The sequence below is a fragment of the Phyllobates terribilis genome, unplaced genomic scaffold (assembly GCF_046119375.1).
Source record: "Phyllobates terribilis strain yellow unplaced genomic scaffold, ASM4611937v1 Scaffold_3__8_contigs__length_932513732, whole genome shotgun sequence".
Taxonomy (NCBI): Eukaryota; Metazoa; Chordata; class Amphibia; order Anura; family Dendrobatidae; genus Phyllobates; species Phyllobates terribilis.
In genome coordinates, this window is record NW_027362763.1 from 863,460,787 (window position 1) to 863,479,002 (window position 18,216).

The following is an 18,216-nucleotide window of genomic DNA, read 5'->3' on the forward strand; positions in this document are numbered from 1 at the left end:
GAGGTTCTTTATACACCATCCGCATAATCTTGCGTTGAAATCTCTCGTCAATTTTTCTTTTCCGTCCACATCTAGGGAGGTTAGCCACAGTGCTATGGGCTTTAAACTTCTTGATGACACTGCGCACGGAAGACACAGGAACATTCAGGTCTTTGGAGATGGACTTGTAGCCTTGAGATTGCTCATGCTTCCTCACAATTTGGTTTCTCAAGTCCTCAGACAGTTCTTTGGTCTTCTTTCTTTTCTCCATGCTCAATGTGGTACACACAAGGACACAGGACAGAGGTTGAGTCAACTTTAATCCATGTTAACTGGCTGCAAGTGTGATTTAGTTATTGCCAACACCTGTTAGGTGCCACAGGTAAGTTACAGGTGCTGTTAATTACACGAATTAGAGAAGCATCACATGATTTTTCAAAGGGTGCCAATACTTTTGTTCACCCCCTTTTTTAGGTTTGGTGTGGAATTATATCCAATTTGGCTTTAGGACAATTATTTTTGCGTTTTTTTCATTGAAGACAAATTAAATGAAGAGAATAATACCAAAGAATTTGTGATTGCAATCATTTTCAGGAAGAAACTGAGTATTATCTGACAGAATTGCAGGGGTGCCAATACTTTTGGCCAGCACTGTATAAGTTGTTCAACAAGTTGAAGATGAAATGATCTCTAAAAGGGCTAAAGTTAAACATGACACATTTCCTTTGCATTTTAGGATATATATATATATATATATATATATATATATATATATATATATATATATATATACACAGTGCCTACAAGTAGTATTCAACCCCCTGCAGATTTAGCTTGTTTGATAAGATGCAAATAAGTTAGAGCCTTCAAACTGCAAACGAGAGTAGGTTTTATGAACAGAAGCATAAATCTTACAAACCAAAATGTTATGTTGCTCAGTTGAATTTTATTAAATTTTAAACATAAAAGTGTGGGTCAATTATTATACAACCCCTATGTTTAATATTTTGTGGAATAACCCTTGTTTGCAATTACAGCTAATAATTGTCTTTTATAAGACCTGATCAGACCGGCACAGGTCTGTGGAGTTATCTTGGCCCACTCCTCCATGCAGATCTTCTCCAAGTTATCTAGGTTCTTTGGGTGTCTCATGTGGACTTTATTCTTGAGCTCCTTCCACAAGTTTTCAATTGGGTTAAGGTCAGGAGACTGACTAGGCCACTCCAACACCTTGACTTTTTCCCTCTTGAACCAGGCCTTGGTTTTCTTGGCTGTGTGCTTTGGGTCGTTGTCTTGTTGGAAGATGAAATTACGACCCATCTTAAGATCCTTGATGGAGGAGCGGAGGTTCTTGGCCAAAATTTCCAGGTAGGCCGTGCTATCCATCTTCCCATGGATGCGGACCAGATGGCCAGGCCCCTTGGCTGAGAAACAGCCCCACAGCATGATGCTGCCACCACCATGCTTGACTGTAGGGATGGGATTCTTGGGGTCGTATGCAGTGCCATCCAGTCTCCAAACGTCACGTGTGTGGTTGGCACCAAAGATCTCGATCTTGGTCTCATCAGACCATAGAACCTTGAACCAGTCTGTCTCAGAGTCCTCCAAGTGATCATGAGCAAACTGTAGACGAGCCTTGACATGACGCTTTGAAAGTAAAGGTACCTTACGGGTTCGTCTGGAACGGAGACCATTGCGGTGGAGTACGTTACTTATGATATTGACTGAAACCAATGTCCCCACTGCCATGAGATCTTCCCAGAGCTCCTTCCTTGTTGTCCTTGGGTTAGCCTTGACTCTTCGGACAAGCCTGGCCTCGGCACGGGAGGACACTTTCAAAGGCTGTCCAGGCCGTGGAAGGCTAACAGTAGTTCCATAAGCCTTCCACTTACGGATGATGCTCCCAACAGTGGAGACAGGTAGGCCCAACTCCTTGGAAAGGGTTTTGTACCACTTGCCAGCCTTGTGACCCTCCACGATCTTGTCTCTGATGGCCTTGGAATGCTCCTTTGTCTTTCCCATGTTGACCATGTCTGAGTGCTGTTCACAAGTTTGGGGAGGGTCTTAAATAGTCAGAAAAGGCTGGCAAAAGAGATCTTTAATCCACACATGTGAAGCTCATTATTCTTGGTGCCTGAACTACTTCTTAATACTTTAGGGGGACCAAACAGAATTCTTGTGGTTTGAGGGGTTGAATAATAAATGACACTCTGAATTAACTTTTAACGTTTTTTTAAAAAAAAAAAAAAAAAATTTGCTGCAGTGCATTTCCCACTTCCAGGCTGATCTACAGTACAAATGTCACAATGCCAAGTTAATTCCACATGTGTCAACCAGCTAAATCTGCAGGGGGTTGAATACTACTTGTAGGCACTGTATATATATATATATATATATATATATATATATATATATATATATATATAGTAATTTTTTACATTTTAAAAATTACAAAAAGGAAAATGGGCTAATGCAAAAGTTTGGGCATCCTTGGAGAAGATTTGGGTGCTCAGATAAATTTGACCAAGGTTTCAGCCCTTAATTAGCCTGTTAGGGTTATGGCTTGCTCAGTATCATCGTTAGGAAAGGCCAGGTGATGCAAATTTCCCAGCTTTATAAAAACCCAGCCTCCTCTAACCTTGTGCAACAACAGCCATGGCTTCTTCTAAGCAGCTGCCTAGTTGTCACAGGTGTGTCAGAGGTGACCGACTGGATTTTCAGGAGATTTCCACGTTGGGCAATGCAGACAACTGCGTGACTCTCTGTGTTGCACTCACACTTGGCGTGACACTAGCACTCTGAAAATGAAAATGGTGGAAGCCCACAAAGCAGGAGGAGGCTATAAGAAGATAGCAAAGTGTTTTCAAATTCCCCTTTCCTCAGTTCGAAATGTAATTAAGAAATGGGAGTTAACAGGAACAGTGAAGGACAAGATAAGGTCTGGAAGACCAAGCAAAATTTCAGTGAGAGAATTGCTAGAGAGACAAAACAAAACCTCCACTTGACTGCAAAAGACCTTCAGAAAGATCGAACAGTAGAACAATGTTCCACAACTCCAGAGCCTGCTAAGAGACACCTGCATCCTCACCATAAAATTCAGAGCCAGAAGTATTCAAAAGAGCATCTAAACAAGCCTGATGAAGTTTAAATAGAACTCTTTGGCCACAATTATCAAAGGTATGTGTGGAGAAATAAGGGCACAATATTTTAGAAAAAGAACACCTCGCAAACCATTAAGCATGGGGGTGAATCAATCATGCTTGGGGTTGTGTTGCAGCCAATGGCACTGGGAACATTTCACGGGTAGAGGGAAGAATGGATTCAAAGAAATTTCAACAAATTCTTGATGCATACATAACGCCATCTGTAAAAGAGCTGAAGTTGAAAAGAGGATGGCTTCTACAAATGGATAATGATCCTAAACACACGTCCAAAACCACAGTAGACTACCTCAAAAGGCAAAAGCTGAAGGTTTTACAATGGCCCTCACAGTCTGAATCTGAACATCATTGAAAATCTGTGGCTAGAGCTCAAAATAGCAGTGCATGCGCGCTGACTCAGGAATCTCACAGAACTTGGAGAATATTCCAAGGAAGAATGGATGAAAACCCCTCAAACAAGAATTGAAAGACTCGTGGCTGGCTAAAAAAAGCATTTACAAGCTGTGATACTTTTAAAAGGGGGTGCTTCTAGGTACTAACCACGCAGGGTGCCCAAACATTTGCATAGGCACTTTTCCTTTTTGTCATTTTTAAAATTTATATATATACAGTGTGTTTTTTTCATTGAAGACAAATTAAATGAAGAGAATAATACCAAAGAATTTGTGATTGCAATCATTTTCAGGAAGAAACTGAGTATTATCTGACAGAATTGCAGGGGTGCCAATACTTTTGGCCAGCACTGTATATATATATATATATATATATACATACACACACACATTTATATATACAGTATACAGTACAGACCAAAAGTTTGGACACACCTTCTCATTTAAAGATTTTTCTGTATTTTCATGACTATGAAAATTGCACATTCACACTGAAGACATCAAAACTATGAATTAACACATGTGGAATTATATACTTAACAAAAAAGTGTGAAATAACTGAAAATATGTCTTATATTCTAGGTTCTTCAAAGTAGCCACCTTTTGCTTTGATGACTGCTTTGCACACTCTTGGAATTTTCTTGATGAGCTTCAAGAGGTAGTCACCGGAAATAGTTTTCCAACAATCTTGAAGGAGTTCCCAGAGATGCTTAGCACTTGTTGGCCCTTTTGCCTTCACTCTGCGGTCCAGCTCGCCCCAAACCATCTCGATTGGGTTCAGGTCTGGTGACTGTGGAGGCCAGGTCATCTGGCGTAGCACCCCATCACTCTCCTACTTGGTCAAATAGCCCTTACACAGCCTGGAGGTGTGTTTGGGGTCATTGTCCTGTTGAAAAATAAATGATGGTCCAACTAAACGCAAACCGGATGGAATTGCATGCCGCTGCAAGATGCTGTGGTAGCCATCCTGGTTCAGTATGCCTTCAATTTTGAATGAATCCCCAACAGTGTTACCAGCAAAGCACCCCCACACCATCACACCTCCTCCTCCATGCTTCACGGTGGGAACCAGGCATGTAGAGTCCATCCGTTCACCTTTTCTGCGTCGCACAAAGGAACCAAAAATCTTTGGAACCAAAGATCTCAAATTTGGACTCATCAGACCAAAGCACAGATTTCCACTGGTCTAATGTCCATTCCTTGTGTTCTTTAGTCCTTAGCAGTGGTTTCCTAGCAGCTATTTTACCATGAAGGCCTGCTGCACAAAGTCTCCTCTTAACAGTTGTTGAAGAGATGTGTCTGCTGCTAGAACTCTGTGTGGCATTGACCTGGTCTCTAATCTGAGCTGCTGTTAACCTGCGATTTCTGAGGCTGGTGACTCGGATAAACTTATCTTCAGAAGCAGAGGTGACTCTTGGTCTTCCTTTCCTGGGGAAGTCCTCATTTGAGCCAGTTTCTTTGTAGCGCTTGATGGTTTTTGCAACTGCACTTGGGGACACATTCAAAGTTTGCCCAATTTTTCAGACTAACTGACCTTCATTTCTTAAAGTAATGATGGCCACTCGTTTTTCTTTACTTAGCTGCTTTTTTCTTGCCATAATACAAATTCTAACAGTCTATTCAGTAGGACTATCAGCTGTGTATCCACCAGACTTCTGCACAACACAACTGATGGTCCCAACCCCATTTATAAGGCAAGAAATCCCACTTATTAAACCTGACAGGGCACACCTGTGAAGTGAAAACCATTTCCGGTGACTACCTCTTGAAGCTCATCAAGAGAATGCTAAGAGTGTGCAAAGCAGTCATCAAAGCAAAAGGTGGCTACTTTGAAGAACATAGAATATAAGACATATTTTCAGATGTTTCACACTTTTTTGTTAAGTATATAATTCCACATGTGTTAATTCATAGTTTTGATGCCTTCAGTGTAAATGTACAATTTTCAAAGTCATTAAAATACAGAAAAATCTTTAAATGAGAAGGTGTGTCCAAACTTTTGGTCTGTACTGTATATATATATATATATATATATATATATATATATATATATATATTATTTATTATATATATATAATATTTTGCCTAAAATAGAAAAGAAATATGTCATCTTTAACTTTAGGACTTTTAGAGATCACTTCATCTTCAATTTGCTTAACTTTTCACAATAGCAGTAATTTTGACCAGGGGTGCCCATACTTTTACATGCCACTGTATGTAATTGCTATGTAGAAGTTATTTTCTTTGTTTTATTATTATATGCAGTAGCGATCTATATGTTGTTTTCATTGTTTTTATATCATATGCAGTAGCTATCTGTATATGTAGATCTCTATATTTTTATTTGATATGTATTAGCCATTTTGGATTAGACAACTTGATTTATTGCTGTTTTCAACCCAAATAAAGACATTACGTACTGCCCATTCTTCCTAATAAAGCCATTAAGAGTCATCACTGCTGCTGCCCAAAGCTCATTGCACACATTGCTGACCATCGTCCAAGTCAAACAACTTTCTCTGCTTTGCTCACGGAACGACCAGTAGTTTTAAGCAAGCTAAGCAAATGCCAAGCATAAGTGACGCCAGTGCCAGTTTACAAGAAAACAGTTTAACTAGTTTGCTTTCTTGGCATTCTTGCCAATCAATATAGTGCTGTTTGCTTATGTGGCTTGGGGGTCTACACTTACATGAAAATGGTCATCTCGAGGTGATCCAAGGTAAATGGGTGCTACTGCCTCAATATATTATCTCTGCTTTGGTACACTGAGAGGAAACACATTCCAGCAGACAGTGTGATGTATCTTTCAGCCGTCATACAGTCTGAGTCAACAATATAAATAGCTGGTAGCAACTTGTACCATCTTCAATCACTGTTAAATGACTTTTCCAACACTTGATATCTCCCACATCTTTCAGTAAGATTTCAGGCAGTCTAAGGAGTTTAACAACATAGCTTTTTTAGCATAATGTATAGTCATCAGAAGCGTGAGTGATTAATGCTGTGCTGCTTTACTAAAGCCATTAAACTCCATCACATATGCTGTTGTCAAAGTGAAATGCCGGTCCATTCACTTGTGTTGGGTTCTAATATTACACTCAATTGCTTACTTGTAAACTTGTAAGAGAGAGGCCCACTATATTGAAACATTACTTCTGAGAAACCCAGGAATAACTTGAAATCCTTAATCCACACTGAGTAAGGTAGACAAGGTAAAAATCAAGGGTGGACATACCATTGGGGTAACCAGTGCAGCTGCACAGGGGCCCAAGATGTAAGGGGGCCATTTCTACCAACAAAGCAGGTGGAATTTTGCATTTTGAAGACCTATTAAACTGCAAAGGGCCCATATATTGTTCTTGCGCAGGGGCGCTCTCCTGTCTACATCCACTTCTGGTAATAATAACTAATGTGACAAAGTCACTGGTAGTGTGTCGGAAGGGAGACATGTGTCACTGAGACTCTTAGCCTCAGTGATGTGAAAACATGGAAGTTTCTCCTGCACATTAGGTGCAGAGAGAGTTAACAGGACTACGTTTACAAGGGAATGTTTTTAGTGGATAAAGAAGTGCAGGGTGGGACGTTATCCACCCTAACTCCAATCCAGGGAGTGTCTGGGTTTTAAATAGCCAGCCCTGACACTCAGGTGGGTTAAATACCTGGAGAAATCTTGCTCCACACAGTAGCTCACACGTGCTGTGCTGAACCATGAGAGTGTAATTGTGAGTGGCCAGACCTTGGCCCAAGATATGGACTGTGCTGCATGCTTTGTATTTTGTTTTGTCTCTTTAGCCGAATAGGCTGAGTTTTTCTTTATGGATTCCAGGGTAGTTTATGCCTACTGAATAAACTAACCCCAAAATTTAAAGAGACAGTATCCTGTGTTTACCTTCACATACAGCCGAGCTTGTTGCTTTACCACACTACATAAACATCAGATCTCAATACCATTATACTGCCGTCGCCACATAATGTGGGACATTCTGAGACATTGTGCCTGCTCCAAATTAAATTATAAAGTCCAAATACATGCACGGAGCGAGCTATACTGATACACTCTTAGATATCAGAGCAGAACTCTGTTTATTACATCATCGGTCAGTGTTTATATAGGTTTTTACGGAACATACACTGTAACCTGTAACAATATAATTGGATCGGCTTATTTCTACATATGAGTTACATTAGCATACATACTTCTCATGGGCTAAAGTTAATACTGTCTACACCCACCTGAAGACTTTAGGAGTAGTCCTACCGGTTACTTTCACTTTCCTATGTGTTATCTCTAGGTCCCATTAGACAAAGAAATTTCTGTGACTCTTTATCTCAAAACAGTCAGTCTCTATTTTGCAGAGCAGGAGATGCACATAGAATAACCAGAATGGAGTCAAGATAGATAAATAAATCCTGCTCCCACAATACCATCTAGACCAGTGATTCCCAAATTCCAGTCCTCACGGCCCCAACAGATCATGGTTTTAGGATTTTAGCTGGAATTAAATGTGAATGGGAACGCTTTCTCTAGATCAATGCATCAGTGCCCCATATAAATGGGATCATTATTATATCTAATTGGATTCTTAAGTCTACAAGCTAGCATAAAAAATGGATTAGATGAATAAATAAAAATAAAATCTTTATTGATACATAAATACATTTAATAAATACAAGACAAACCCAACACAGCAATACATAAATAACCTACTAAAAAACATCACGGGAAGCCTCAGTAGAAAAACCGAGCTCACAACTCCTCATAAACCCACAGCGTGAAAACTCCCATAAAATCCTCTAATATGACAAGCCATTGAATAGTACAGATACACGTGGATATGATTAGGCAGCCTAACAGGAGATACAAGAGCAGAAACCTCGAGGTGCGTTTCGCTTCTTCATCAGGAGTTGTAATTATCAATAAAGATTCTATTTTGATTTTCCCATATATATTTTATTTTTTAAGCTAGATTGTAGGCTGAATAATTTACATATTCTACTGGCTTATTCTGCAGTTAATTTACTGCTGTTCTAGGTGGATTGTAGGTAATATATATATGCAATTGGATGCAGGAGGTAAAAAGGACTTACATGAGTTGTCCCACCAGTAAATGTTTTTTTTTTGCACAGATCAAGGATAATGAACACTATTAAAATGATCCATTGAAGAGTTATTACATCTGCTTACATAGTATGCTGCCGCCTGGTGTTCAAAATGTATATCAAGCTGCACGGCCAGCTACTGAGCTAAGTGCAGGTGGGCACACTGGCTCAGTCACTCTCCCCACTACCAAATAATGTGAATGTTTTGAACGACTGAACGATGTGTCCAAAAACGGTCGTTCATCGCGCATGAAATCACTTAGAAGACAAAAAATATTCTCGCTCAGCTTCCCCAAATTGTGAAATTTAAATGGAGATTGTTCGCTTATTCAATAATTTGACATACATGCTATCACCAGAGGAGATCCACATGTTCACATGCAAATTAGGGATATGGTGGGTCACATAATGTAGAGACAGAGACACTGATTCCAGTCATGTTTCACTTACTGGGCTTCATGCTGTAGTTTTGATAAAGTCATTGTTTTATCAGCACGGGATTATCACTAGAGAACTAGTAAACCTGCTGCCATGTAGTCCTATATATTCTTGAGCTGTATGTAACCCCGCCCCCACCGGTGATTGCCTATGCAGTGTACATAAAAAGCTGCCAATCAGTGGTGTGGGCGGGGTTCAGCATGCAGAGAACGGCTAGATCTGCAGCAAATAAAATTGCATTTGATCAAAATTGCAGCAAGCAGCCCAGTAAGTGACACATCACTGGAATCAGAGTCTCTGCCCATACAACGTGTTGCTCTCAGATATGGTGGCAAAAATTTGGTAATAGATTTCCTTTAATAGAAAAAAAATTAGCCATTGGTATTCCTTAATTATATAAGAAACATGAGTGCATGCACATACGCTCTTCTGATATTTGCACATGACAGCTGCCAGGTCGCCCATAGTGTGACACTGGATGCAGACATGGCTGACACTGCTAACAATGCTCCCGCACATAATCCCATGTTTTATTTTGCTTTGCTCTTCCAATGTTGCTAATTTACATCCTCTGACTGCGGATTTCAATCAGCTACTTATGCTCATTTGACTGCCTAATCAGAGCCTTGTAATTATTGTACAACAGTGAATGAAATAAGCACAACAATTTACTGTGCTTGCAATTTACCTCAATATGCCCTCTTCAAAGCCCTCAGCAGCAGCTCCACGTTCCTTTAGAAATGAAAGGGTGTGTGATCTTTCCTTAAATCCAGTTATATGATCATGTGTACTGCGCACGGTCTGCACAATGTCCTATCGAAGAATGCTAAAGAGCATAGGACTTGATCAATAAAAATGGATTTCACTAAATGTCCGGCTGGTGACAGTGACCAATCACGGCTTTTCTCCGCAGGTTTAGGCTTTGTGAGCACTTTGCACAGTTGTAGCCAGAGGTAAAAATTCAGGCCAAGGGTAAAGGGCGGCTAGTCTTGTCACACTGCGCTAAGTGTATTTATCACATATAATAAGGAGGGGTCCTTTCTTTGCTCGGCTGACAATCACTTGTTCTGAAAGGTGTATAATATAATAATTACCGTGTACGCAGAAGTTATACTATGTCCATGCACTTATATTCTCCTAGGTTAGTGATTAGGGTTACATTTTCCAGACCCTTGGCCTATTCTCATACTGTATGTTAAGTTCCATAATTTAGTATTATTAGTAAAGGGTTGGTCTTGTAATATGGCTGAATTTATTCTCATTTTGTGGCTTTTCCTCCCTTCGGCTACTCTCTGCATTACTTTAATCTCTAGGTGGAGGGGGGATTACTATTAGCCAGTCATTACATTTTGGGTGGATGCACGTGGTGAGGATGGTGCCCACTTATTCCTGTAGAAGTGGAATAGGTGGATCTTCTATTTAATCTGGCTATAAAGTTTTTCATGATACCTCCCCCCTTTACACATAAGCTACTGCTCCAAGTACAGGAAAACTGAGACCTAAATCTTTTCTGATTCACCTAAGATCCCAGCACTCAGAAGAATACAGCCAGATATCCGTCCTCCCCTCCACTCACCACTGATCCTGCTGTTCTCAATAAATGTGATCAATACAATATATGTGTCTCTTAACACCTTCATTCCCAAAGTGCAGGAATATTACGTCAGAGAGCTGGGAAAGAGGACACCTCCATCATGGCTCACTAGCAAGTCCTTCACAGCTGTGCCATCTTCTTAGGTGGGCAGAAATCCACCAGTAGTTGAGGACCTTGGACATCATTAGCTCAGTCTTCTGCATGCAGTCTAGGTGACGGCTGGGAGCAGGGTTACTTCTCTGTGAGGAGGTATTGGACCCCAGACGTACAGAGTCCCTGCACAACTATGCTCTGTAAAGCAGTTTTGTTCACAATTGTCCAGCATGATTTAAAATATAAAATAATGCCTTTCTGATCCCCAGTGCTCCTGTCCTAACTCTCCCCAGTTCCCTGCTAGTCTCGTTTAGACCACAGAGACATGTGACCACTGCCTGGAGCCAACTGGTCACTAGAGTGACCAGTCAATGATCACATGCCCATAATGACAAGTATGGAGGCCAGCAAGGAAAGCAGACAAAGTTAGAAGACAAGCGGTTGGGATTGGTGAGTCAAGTATATTTCATTTTTTTTTTTTTTTTTATTATACACCAAGCTGGAGGGTTTGCGAACAAAATTTTTAAGGGTGCACAAACCTTTTAAAGAGAACCTGACACCTGATACATGCTGCCCAATCCATGGGCAGTATATATCAGGCACTGGCTATATAATTTCAGCCAGGTATGCTTGACTCTGAAACGCTGCAAAGTTTCAAAGAAAAATATACCATATTATAATAGCCACAGAGGACCAAGAGCTCGCTATAAACTAGTTGGACAGGAGGGCTCCCCTGCCCGCTGCCCTGGATTGAAAGGTCTCTGCCTACATACGCATATAGGCATGCCCACGGATTGTGCATGCTGCCCACGGATTGGGCAACCGGTATCAGGTGTCAGCTTCAATATATATTGTAGTTATTTGCTGGAAAAACAGAGATTAAAGATCCCGTAATATTAGTGTAATCATTTGTTACAAGAGTAGTTTCTATATATAAACTCAATTAAGCAAATACAGGAAGAAAAAGAGTTATCAGTGTAATGTGGATCTACTACACAGATGAAACACATGGTCAGACACTTGCTTTATGGGTATTATCTTTCTGGCATTTAGAAATATAGTATGTGAACTATGAGATAAGACAGGATGCATGCGCCCATACCTTCACACACTGGGCAGCATTCTCCAGGCACTTTCACAGGTTTCAGACAGCTCTGACCACATGCTGTAGCAACGCAATGCGGCTCGCCGTTAATGCACTGGCAGAATGTACAGTCGTCTTCCCTCCAGCGATCACCATGGCTTCTTATCTGTCCATTAGCGTAACAACCAGCAGGATCATGGACTGGGTACACGGGGTCTGCAGGGGAAATAAACAATGTTGTATGATATTAATACTAGTAGTAATTTTACTGCAAGGTATATAAAGAAAAAACAGGCATTAAAGGTTTTCCAAACACCATTGTCATATTCTTCGTATGTGATGAGCCCAGAGATATCCCATTGAGGTTTTTAGCCTCTTTACAAACTGTTTGATATTTGTAATCCATTGATACAAATGATAATTGCTCAGCCAATCACTGCCTTCAGTGAAGACACGCCTCAGTCAATGATTGGCTGAGAGACATTCCAAGCATTACCAGGTATTGACACAGCACTAGGACTAGAAATCACAGGGGACCTGGGCAGTGTGGGAACAGAAGTGGCGGGGGATCATTGGGTGTTGCTGTTTTTTAAATTTAACCAGCTCTAAGCTATTGGTGATTTTTTCTTCCTAAGCACTTTAACCTATTTTATCTTTTATTTTTACTGATTTTGAGTTAACTCCTGTATTAAAGCAGAGCTGATCCACTACATTTAGAGCTGAAAAGCTTATCACTGACCGGTTGTTCAGTGTCTGCACTATACAGTGCAATTCTGTAAATTATCATCTTTACGTCAGTAATTGCAGAGTATGTTGTCCAACTAAAGTAATATTAACTTATCATAAGAGATTAAAAAAACTGTAAATGGGTGCCTCCTCCCACCTTCTTAATTTGGGGTCATTGTTAGAGGGCCTGTGAGCAAGTCAAAGTTTTTGATCTTATTTTATCCCTTCTACTCCCTTGAATACGAAGTTTATTTTTCTTTTCAATACAGTAGTTAATAATTTTAGCAAAGAGGAACAACTGTTCAAAGAACTTTTAAATTACAGGCTTTGATTAACTTCCAGAGACCCTGTCTCGTCAGCCTCTTATTGGCACTGTTCAGTATACGGTATATAAGAACTCAATTTCAATTCAATTATCTGCCCAACTAATTCTATCTTCTGCTATCATTAATCTTAATGAAGACTTACAGGAACATCTTAATTTCACAAGTTCTGATTGTAGGAATGGAAGAACGCTGTCAATAATAATTTATGCATGCCCTTGCTGCAGTGATAATGAAACAGAGGGAAAAAAAACTCAGGCTGATCTCTCGCTGATGATTTGTAGATGTTTAATTGTAAAGAAAACATGTACACAAGCGCACCGGAGTTTTATTTTGCCATTTTACAATGTTTATGTCTTTAGATCTTCTAAACTACACATTTATTTTAAGTGCTGGGCACACAACAATTTAGAAACTTCCTTACTCCACTGATCTCAGGAAAGTAAATGAGCTGACAAAGTGACAATCCATTTTTCTTACAAAGATCCACCCCCTCAAAAAAAAAAAACCTTAACAAGGTGTCCTGTTGTTGGGTCTCCCATTAATCAGCGGTAATCTAAGAAGATGGTGTCAACAAGTGTTTAATTTCCCGAGAACAGCAAAAATGGAACATTTCATGTAAATACTTCAATTTTAGGCTGGGCCCACCCTGAAAGAACAGTCACACGACTCACGTTCACTTCAGTGCGCTGCTACATTACAATGCTATACAGGTGAATGGGGCTGCAGTGCAACACCTGAACTACTGCGACAAGCAAGTTGCAAAAACTCCAACCGAGACAGATTTTTTGTAACTTTCTTGTCACGGTTTTGTAGGTGTCAGAATGTGACCTGACCCCATTCACTTGCATACCGCTGCGATGAAGTAGCGCTAATAAGCAAACTTCGGTTGCGTGACAGCTGTCGCAGTCAAAGTCATCGTGTAGCCCTAGCCTTAAAAAAGCACTGCTAATTTTCAAATTGCTTGAATTAAAATGTATGTCATGTTTTTTATGAGTTTTCTTTGTTCATGTGTTTTTTCAATGTATTTTCCTATCCTATAAAAAAGACCTATGAGATAAAGGATAAAAAAGCCATGCCTAGAGCACAATGTGTTTAAAGAAAATACTAAAAAAGGGTAAAAATGAACAGACACGAAAAACAAGTTGCAAAACAACGACTCTCTTAGTACTAATTTTTATATTTCCCCATTAACTTTGACATAATATCTGCCCACACCATTTTTTTCTGGAAATGAAGAGACAAAAATAGACAGACCCTTGTTCCTAAAAAAAGAAAGCTTATAATAATAATTATATTATTATTATTATGATTATTTATTTTTATTTATATATACAGTACAGACCAAAAGTTTGGACACACCTCATTTAAAGATTTTTCTGTATTTTCATGACTATGAAAATTGTACATTCACACTGAAGGCATCAAAACTATGAATTAACACATGTGGAATTATATACTTAACAAAAAAGTGTGAAACAACTGAAAATATGTCTTATATTCTAGGTTCTTCAAAGTAGCCACCTTTTGCTTTGATGACTGCTTTACACACTCTTGGCATTCTCTTGATGAGCTTCAAGAGGTAGTCACCGGAAATGGTTTTCACTTCACAGGTGTGCCCTGTCAGGTTTAATAAGTGGGATTTCTTACCTTATAAATGGGGTTGGGACCATCAGTTGTGCTGTGCAGAAGTCTTTGGATACACAGCTGATAGTCCTACTGAATAGACTGTTAGAATTTGTATTATGGCACGAAAAAAGCAGCTAAGTAAAGAAAAACGAGTGGCCATCATTACTTTAAGAAATGAAGGTCAGTCGGTCCGAAAAATTGGGAAAACTTTGAAAGTGTCCCGAAGTGCAGCTGCAAAAACCATCAAGCGCTACAAAGAAACTGGCTCACATGAGGACTGCCCCAGGAAAGGAAGACCAAGAGTCACCTCTGCTTCTGAGGATAAGTTTATCCGAGTCACCAGCCTCAGAAATCGCAGGTTAACAGCAGCTCAGATTAGAGACCAGGTCAATGCCACACAGAGTTCTAGCAGCAGACACATCTCTACAACAACTGTTAAGAGGAGACTTTGTGCAGCAGGCCTTCATGGTAAAATAGCTGCTAGGAAACCACTGCTAAGGACAGGCAACAAGCAGAAGAGACTTGTTTGGGCTAAAGAACACAAGGAATGGACATCAGACCAGTGGAAATCTGTGCTTTGGTCTGATGAGTCCATATTTGAGATCTTTGGTTCCAACCACCGTGTCTTTATGCGACGCAGAAAAGGTGAACGGATGGACTCTACATGCCTGGTTCCCACCGTGAAGCATGGAGGAGGAGGCGTGATGGTGCTTTGCTGGTGACACTGTTGGGGATTTATTCAAAATTGAAGGCATACTGAACCAGCATGGCTACCACAGCATCATGCAGCAGCATGCTATTCCATCCGGTTTGCGTTTAGCTGGACCATCATTTATTTTTCAACAGGACAATGACCCCAAACACACCTTCAGGCTGTGTAAGGGTAATTTGACCAAGAAAGAGTGATGGGGTGCTAAGCCAGATGACCTGGCCTCCACAGTCACCAGACCTGAACCCAATCGAGATGGTTTGGGGTGAGCTGGACCGCAGAGAGAAGGCAAAAGGGCCAACAAGTGCTAAGCATCTCTGGGAACTCCTTCAAGATTGTTGGAAGACCATTTCCGATGACTACCTCTTGAAGCTCATCAAGAGAATGCCAAGAGTGTGCAAAGCAGTCATCAAATCAAAAGGTGGCTACTTTGAAGAACCTAGTATATAATAAATATTTTCAGTTGTTTCACACTTTTTTTGTTAAGTATATAATTCCACATGTGTTAATTCACAGTTTTGATGCCTTCAGTGTGAATGTACAATTTTCATAGTCATGAAAATACAGAAAAATCTTTAAATGAGAAGGTGTGTCCAAACTTTTGGTCTGTACTGAATACACATATAGATAGATAGATAGAGAACTAATATATAGCAGTGTGATAAAAAACATGGGAATGGCTCTAACTTCCCTCAAAAAAATCCCCACTCCTGTCAATATATGAGATAACATAATTGTTACTCAATATGTATGAAGACTGGGATCATGCCTACATGTGAATCTGTTGATTATCTCATGAGTTTCATTCATATGATTCACGGTCAGTCTGTATATCGTTGTTGGTACTCGGATGGTGAAGCACTGATGTGTGACACTGGTCTTAAGACTTCTTCATCATCACTTGGTAGATAAACTTTGCCAAAGAAACACATGTGAGCATTACACTAATTCTTGGTAATCGTCTTGTTACCGGCCCAAACTGTTATGTTAACCATAAATAAAGTACTCAGCAAGGTGCATGGTCAAGTGCAAGCTCCATCCTGGGGGTAATGACCCTGCCTAGGGCTGATACTTTTCTGTGTGAATGGATGAGCGGATCAGTAAGCGGCACCAGGTCCATCAGATGCTGGAGGCAGATGTCTTGGGCAGATGTGCAGCATCTCCAGCTTTATGGGTGAAGTGAGCAGTGATGTTATCAGGCAGCGATGCAGATTGAAGAAAGATATTGGAGTTGACTGTGGAATGGAGATTAGATCATTCCCTTGTGATGCGGAACACTTGGAACAAATGCTACACAATCTGAAGTTATATACAAAAACTACATAAATACAAAGTAAACTAGACACACAAGTATGTCAATCTTTTCTTAGTTTACTATGGTTATATTTTCATTTTTCTATGTTCATTATCTTGGTTTTCTTTAAAAGTGAATCCACTTTAAATCAAAAAATTTCCAATATGCTTTCTGTATCCACTTTTGACAGTGTCAAGATCTCTGCTTGCAGTGATTTAATAGGAACGTTCATTGTGATGGACAAACAGTTACAGGACTATCTAGGCTCGGTTTTCACACTGCGAGTGCTGCATGCGGCAGGATCTACACCTGCATGCGGTCATTTTTTTTGCTGTAGCACCTTGTCTTACCTGCAGAATTGTCTCAGCCACATATATTAGCTGCAGTGTGAAAACTTAACAATACAGTTATAGTATGTCAGAGCTGTCTACACTTGTGTCCATCCCATCATTACGGATATATTTTCAGCTGCTGGAAGCAAAGCTTCTACTTATTGACAGCAGGCAGAGATCTTAAAAACGACAAAGAATTGATAGAAAAAATATATTGTCAAATTGTAAAACTTCTTATTGTACAATGAATAATACATTTTTTTGCTTTAAATAAAAGGCTTTTAAAGAAGACCAATCATAAGGTCAAAAGCCTTTCTTGCTGCTCCCCTGAGCATGATGTAGTTTTTATAATCCTCCATATTATTTTCAGAGAAAAAAACTTTTGTCTTGGTTACAGGTCCTCCTTAAAGCCCTCTTCCAATTAACCCTTTTAGCATTCACTGATTATCTGATCACAACTTGCCATACAGATTATATCCAATCCCTCTTTTACGGACAGTTTACTTTTTCTCCTGTAGTAAGCTATACAAAAGCATCCAGTTGTCCTCTAGTAAGCTATACAAAAGCATCCAGTTCTCCTCCAGTAAGCTATACAAAAGCATCCAGCTGTCCTGTAGTAAGCTATACAAAAGCATCCAGTTCTCCTCTAGTAAGCTATACAAAAGCATCCAGTTGTCCTGTAGTAAGCTATACAAAAGCATCCAGTTCCCCTGTAGTAAGCTATACAAAAGCGTCCAGTTCTCCTGTAGCAAGCTATACAAAAGCATCCAGTTCTCCTGCAGTAAGCTACACAAAAGCATCCAGTTCTCCTGTAGTAAGCTATACAAAAGCATCCAGTTCTCCTGCAGTAAGCTATACAAAAGCATCCAGTTCTCCCGTAGAAGGCTATATAAAAGCATCCAGTTCTCCCGTAGAAAGCTATACAAAAGCATTCAGTTCTCCTGCAGTAAGCTATACAAAAGCATCCAGTTCTCCTGCAGTAAGCTATACAAAACCATCCAGTTCTCCTGTAGTAAGCTATACAAAAGCATCCAGTTCTCCTGTAGTAAGCTATACAAAAGCATCCAGTTCTCCTGTAGTAAGCTATACAAAAGCATCCAGTTCTCCTGCAGTAAGCTATACAAAAGCAACCAGTTCTCCTGCAGTAAGCTATACAAAAGCATCCAGTGCTCCTGTAGTAAGCTTTGCAAAACCATCCAGTTCTCCTGTAGTAAGCTATACAGAAGCATCCAGTTCTCCTGTAGTAAGCTATACAGAAGCATCCAGTTCTCCTGTAGTAAGCTATACAAAAGCATCCAGTTCTCCTGTAGTAAGCTAAGTAAAAGCATCCAGTTCTCCTGTAGTAAGCTAAGTAAAAGCATT

At 40.0% G+C, this 18,216-nt stretch overlaps 1 protein-coding gene across 1 annotated transcript in view; it reads right to left on the bottom strand.

Annotated features, from left to right (window-relative positions):
- CRIM1 (cysteine rich transmembrane BMP regulator 1) overlaps positions 1-18,216 on the bottom strand; it is an 869,940-nt gene that overhangs the window by 273,678 nt on the left and 578,046 nt on the right. Inside the window, exon 7 of the mRNA XM_073672628.1 lies at positions 11,860-12,057. Within this exon, the coding sequence (XP_073528729.1) occupies positions 11,860-12,057 (198 nt within the window). The remainder of the gene's footprint in view (positions 1-11,859; positions 12,058-18,216) is intronic.